This window comes from Rhinopithecus bieti, unplaced genomic scaffold (genome assembly GCF_001698545.2).
Source record: "Rhinopithecus bieti isolate Rb0 unplaced genomic scaffold, ASM169854v2 scaffold_21535, whole genome shotgun sequence".
Lineage (NCBI taxonomy): Eukaryota > Metazoa > Chordata > Mammalia > Primates > Cercopithecidae > Rhinopithecus > Rhinopithecus bieti.
The window spans coordinates 8,432-14,287 of NW_016810073.1; the positions used below are offsets into that span (position 1 = coordinate 8,432).

Below are 5,856 nucleotides of genomic sequence, written 5' to 3' on the forward strand. Positions count from 1 at the left end.
GCACATTCTCTGCCAGATTTTACAACTTTCCTCAATGTGTTTTTAGGTTGTGTAACTTTACACAAAGTAGAAGCAATAATGAGGGCAAGACTTAAGAAAAAGTGGATGCAATGCAAGAGGAGTAAAGAAAAAACTCCCTCAAATATGTGGAGCAGATTGTTTTAATTATCTACAGAATCTTGTACCCCAAGAAATTAGTAGCTCAAGTTCCCAGCAAAGCGTGGTGGATGAGATGGAGAGCATTTGTGTGAAAGAGAACCAAGGATATTATTTAAAATGAAAGGGAAGCTGGCTTCCTCCTGGGCAAACAGCCCTCTGTGGCTCTATTTGTTCTAACTACAATGCCTGCCTTCATGTCCTTTAGTCATTTAGGGGCCTGCCAGAGGACAGTTACAAAATCTGTGGTCCATCTGCAGGCAGCGTATCGTTTTCATCCAGAGTCCAAATCCAACCAGCAAAACTCTGTCTTACACAGGATGACTTGGAATTAGAGTCCTTAGAGCAGAAAGAGCAACAGGGCTGTCCTTGGGTATCCGTTGCTCACCCAAGTCATCAAATAAAAAGGTTGATTGCACAAGTGGACCATGTGTCAATCTGTGGGTTTCTGCATGACCAAGAGTCAGACCCTCCCTCCTGGCTCTGCTGGCCCAACCCACCAGGAGATGCTTTATGTAAACAGTTCCAAGTAAGGGAGACCAGCTGCGCCTGAACCCCAGAACAACCAGCTGGATCAGTTCTCACAGGAGCTGCCGCTCAGAGATTGGGTAAGTCAACAATCCCCAGAACTGGGAAAGGAGGGACAGCGACGGGGCAGCACCTCAGGGAGAGGTGAGCTGAAGTTAGTGCTTAGGAGATGTGGCACACTCTGGGGACAGGAAAAAAAGGAAATGGGACCCCAGAGTGGCAGCATAGGGGACTGTGGGTTGAGACACTACAGAGTGTGTCATAGCCGAGACTGGATCAGAGAGCAGTTACTTCTCTTCTTTTCTTACAGGAAACATGGTTCCAAAATTGTTCACTTCCCAAATTTGTCTGCTTCTTCTGTTGGGGCTTATGGGTGTGGAGGGCTCACTCCATGCCAGACCGCCACAGTTTACGAAGGCTCAGTGGTTTGCCATCCAGCACATCAATATGAACCCCCCTCGATGCACCATTGCAATGCGGGTAATAAATAATTATCAAGGGCGTTGCAAAAACCAAAATACTTTTCTTCGTACAACTTTTCCTAACGTAGTTAATGTTTGTCATAACCGAAGTATACGCTGCCCTCATAACAGTACTCTCTACAATTGTCATCGTAGTAGAGTCCGGGTGCCTTTACTCCACTGTGACCTCATAAATCCAGGCGCACAGAATGTTTCAACCTGCAGGTATGCAGACAGACCAGGACGGAGGTTCTATGTAGTTGCATGTGAAAGCAGAGATCCACGGGATTCTCCACGGTATCCAGTGGTGCCAGTTCACCTGGATACCATCATCTAAGCTCCTGTATCAGCACTCCTCATCATCACTCATCTGCCAGGCTCCTCAATCATAGCCAAGATCCCATCCCTCCATGTACCTTGGGTATCAGCATCTGTCCTCATCAGTCTCCATACCCCTTCAGGTTTCCTGAACTGAAGTGCCTTGTGAACCGCCAACAAGCTGCTGTGCAAATTCATCTGGAAATGTCTGTGTGTCTTCGTCGGCCGCTCTGCTGTCATTTAGTGAAACTCTGCTCTAGCGATATGGGTTTTTCATGAATCTCTCACCCTTAATATCTGACCAAATTCCTTAATTCCCCCATCGGCCTCCATGTGATACCTGATTCCAGGCCTGCCTCAAAAAATTATCCAATTGAGTCAACTTAGCATTGGTCTCCCTAGCCTTGATATCTCCTCTAAGCAATTTTCCATCCACTGACTGCTCCCCCAAAACCAACCTGTAACTTGTGTACAGATCTCCACTTGTTTTAGTTGTATTCCAGAATTGAGACCAATTTGATACTGAGGTCCCATTTGATGCTTTATGGTCCAACTATGGTTTTTATTGACATGATTTCTATACCAAGAAAAAAAGAGCTGCAGTGAATAAGCTGAAAATGCAAATGTTTCATTATGATTTACGAATGATAAATTTTGATAGAATTGAATGTTAGGATAGAAAACAAAAAAAAAGTAGAAAAAGTCAAGAATGCTATAAATATGGTGAAACCAAGATAAAAACAAGTTTAGTCTCAGAGATACTTCTTTTAAATGAGCACATCAAATCTTCAGCTATCAGCATTTGTACTGCAGGTGGAACCAGGGTTTGAGTCAAATGTGCAATGAGATAAATTGTTCAGACAGCAATAGGGACAGATTGTAATACTGCCTGGAGGAGAGGTGGCCATCATTTCCAAAACTTCCATGTCCTAGAGATGGGGAGCTGCTGGTCACATGGGAAGGGGAAGGGGAATGAGGAGGACGGGGAAGAGGGAGCACTCATGAAGGTGAGTTGCCCCCTGCCCATTCTGCCCTCCATAGTTGTCCCCAGTGGTGAGTCAAACAGTTCATTCAACACCTGTCAGGTAGGGCACAGCCTCGAGAATTAGGGATTTGTAGACCCAGAGAGAGAAGAAATGGATAATGAGAGCCCTTGCCCTGGCCTCCATTACAAGGCTTCATTCACTCAGGAATCCATGAGAAACAGGAAGGGGAAGCCCTTTCTTGGAAGCTGTGGACAGGTGCAACACTCAAGTGATTGTGCCGGGGACAGAGTGGGTCTTTTTGAATGGCCTGAGTCAGAATACAACAGAGATACGATGCCATCAGATCTGCACCTTGGTCCTTCAGTCTGAGATTTCTGACTTCTGTATTTCTGCTCCTCTTCCAGATTCTCAGAAACAGCAATTTCTATTCCTCAGATGACTTTATGTCAGTAATAGTGACTCTCATGGCACCAGACAGCAGCTGTATTGAAGTCTCTCCTCGGGAGAAGCCATTGAGATCTTGCTTCTCCAAGGTGGGGCTGTGAACTTAAAAGTTTGCACAGAGACACTGGGTTTGGGAAATCTCAGTGCTCAACAGAATCCACTGCCTCGAGGTAAAATAGGGCCTGTCAGGAAGTGAGTGCAGTCTTCCTAACACCTCAAAATAGCAGAAGGAGAAGGTGGGACACTGAAAACTGGAGACACGTTTGCTGTGAAGAAAGGTGGAGTTAACCTTCCTCGCTTCAGGTACCAGATCACAGGTGTGTTCTCAGTCAGGAATGCCTTGTCTCTAAAACCGTAGGACAGAGGGATCAGTCCCCACCTGCCCCCACACCCTCTCCACATTGTGACTTCATCCCCTCTCCTGTCATCCATTCCTTCATTCATTCATTCATCCAGCAGACATCTACTGAGTAGATACCTTGCTCCAGGCACAGTTTGAGGGAGTGCTGATGCAACACAGACCAAGACAGGTCACTGCTCTTTTGGGGCCACATTATACAAGGATAAAAATAACCATACAAAATTGTTCTAAGCATGCAAAATTTTGCTAAGTGTCAGGAGGAAAAATACACAGCATCGTACACAGAAAATTACACAGAGCAGCACAATATAGAGGTTCTGTATGTGCCACAGACGTCACAGGGCAGAGTGTCACCAGGAAAGACCCATCTCAGAGAATGAAATCTGAACAGGAGGAAAAGCAGCAAGTCATGCAGACACCAGGTGGAGAATCATCCCAGCAAAGAGAAAGACAATTCAAAAGTCCTGACAAACAGCAAGGCTATAAGCAGACTTTCGGTTCTGTGTTTATAAGAAGTTGATTAAAACATCTGAAATAGAATGACTACAATTATTTGCATCTTTGTATGTATTTATTACTTAATGTAATAAAACATTTTCAGTTTTAAAAAATGGTCCTGAATGGATACAGTGTCGGTGTGTTAGAAGCACAAAAGGTGTTTGGTCAGGACAAGATCATCATAGCCATGAGTATTAATGATAGGAGTTAATGAGGTTCAGACCCTTCATGCCTGTGAAGACGGAAGAACAAAGTAAGTTCCCCATGGGGAACAAATCAAGCATGTTACATACAAGAATAATGTTACCTAAAGATCAGTCCAGCTGCTGTGCAGAACTCAACTATTTGGGAGACAAGAGTGGAAGCAAGGCCCCAGTGAAGGACCACAGGTTGAGGGAGAGGGAAACAAGAGTCTTCCAATCTCAGTGAATTCCACCATCATCCTCTCATGGTGCAGCCCCATGTTATTCCCCTCCCTGTTGCCATGACCTCTCTCCAGCCCCTCCGTGACTTCTACATCATCTTCCTGCCATCCCCATGTTGAGGATTGGGCTGAGGTCAGAGGCAGCTGCCCTCTCCCAGGGAGTGAGACGATTCAAACAAGAGCAAGGAGGATTCTATGCTTGACCATCAGGAAGCCCTGGCTGTAGTCACTACCCCTTCTGCAGTAGACATCCAAGATTTTCTCATTGCCCTGGACCCAAGGCCAGCACCACAGAGACTACCATTAGAGAAGTTAAGTGGTCACATCAGCATGTTCCTAAGACGTGACCCTAAGAGTCCATTTCTCTTCCTTGAACCTCCCATGTCTGATTTTATAAAATTCTCTTAATATCAAATCTCCAGAAAGTCTTGCAGGAGTAAATGCAGTTAATTGTTCTGTAAGCTGGCAGGGAGGGTCTCCAGGGATTATAAGAATATAACCAACTTTAGCAATCAGCCTGTTATACAAGCTTGCTGGTGGGAACCAGCTCCTGGCATAACCCAGCAACTTACAGACAAACCAGCATGAACTTTCCTCATTACCATGCTAAAGTCTCCACTCAGTCAGGAGCCTCATTACCATAACATGTGAACTATGTGCTAGCAGAATCACTCACTGTGTCTGGGCAACTGGGACTCCTCCTCTATATGTGGTGATACACTCTCTCTCTGCCCCTCTCCATCACCCCATAGAATGTTCTTGTCACTTTCCCTCAGGAAGATGCTGCTTTGGAGAATCCTCCCAGAAACCTTCTTACTTGAACCAAGTCACAAACTTTTATTTATCAAAACGTACGTTCTCATAGAGAGTCTTTGTTACTCGCCAGGGAAACAAATCCTAGTTTTCTCAGCTACCAGCTCTAACACATTCTGTATAATCTAGCACAGAAGGAAGGTTAATTCACAATGCTACTGTTTTCACTTTGTTTTACTTTTTAATAATTGGGACCATATCAGGGCAGATGTCTTTAGGTGGGGGTTGAATGGAAGGTCAAGCAGAAAAATCATCACCTTGGAAAGACACCCTTGCAGAGATTATTACTATACTTGGGATTCATGAATATGAGACCCCACCAGCAGAGTAGCCTGCAATATTCAAGGATATCCAAGTAGATCAAGCATTTTAAAGAGAAAACAACAGGCTTCGTCTTTCAAGATGTCCGTGAATTGACTTTCCAAAAGGGAAAGAAGGCCCCATTTTCATGGCAGAAGACAGAAGAGGAGAGGGGTTTAGGTTAAACATTGTAATCAATTTTGCCTGATAATGACTTTTTGTTTTTTCTTGGTTCATTTTTATTTATTTATTTTCTCAGGCTGGAGTGCAGTGGTGCAATTTCGGCTCACTGCAGCCTCCATCTCCCAGGTTCAAGCGATTCTCCTGCCTCCACCTCCCGAGTAGCTGGGACTACTGGCATGTACCGCCAAGCCCAGCTAATTTTTGTATTATTAGTAGAGATGGGGTTTCACCATGTTGGCCAGGCTCGTCTCACACTCCTGACCTCAGGTGATCCGCCCTACATGGCCTCTGAAATTGACAGGATTACAGACTTGAGCCATCGCACCCAGCATCTTAGTTCATTTTTAGAGATGAGGTCTCCCTATGCGGCCCAGGATAGACTTG

At 45.0% G+C, this 5,856-nt stretch overlaps 1 protein-coding gene across 1 annotated transcript; it reads left to right on the forward strand.

The window, feature by feature from the left end:
- Positions 1 to 709: 709 nt before the first annotated feature.
- LOC108541653 (eosinophil cationic protein) lies at positions 710 to 1,660 on the forward strand. The gene is made up of 2 exons (XM_017891233.1): positions 710 to 764; positions 995 to 1,660. The coding sequence occupies exon 2, from the start codon at positions 1,000 to 1,002 to the stop codon at positions 1,480 to 1,482; it is 483 nt and encodes a 160-aa protein (XP_017746722.1). The 5' UTR covers positions 710 to 764; positions 995 to 999; the 3' UTR covers positions 1,483 to 1,660.
- Positions 1,661 to 5,856: the final 4,196 nt, after the last annotated feature.

Excerpts from the sequence above, each read along its gene's own strand:
- LOC108541653 (XM_017891233.1), top strand. The coding sequence starts at position 1,000 with ATGGTTCCAAAATTGTTCACTTCCCAAATTTGTCTGCTTCTTCTGTTG.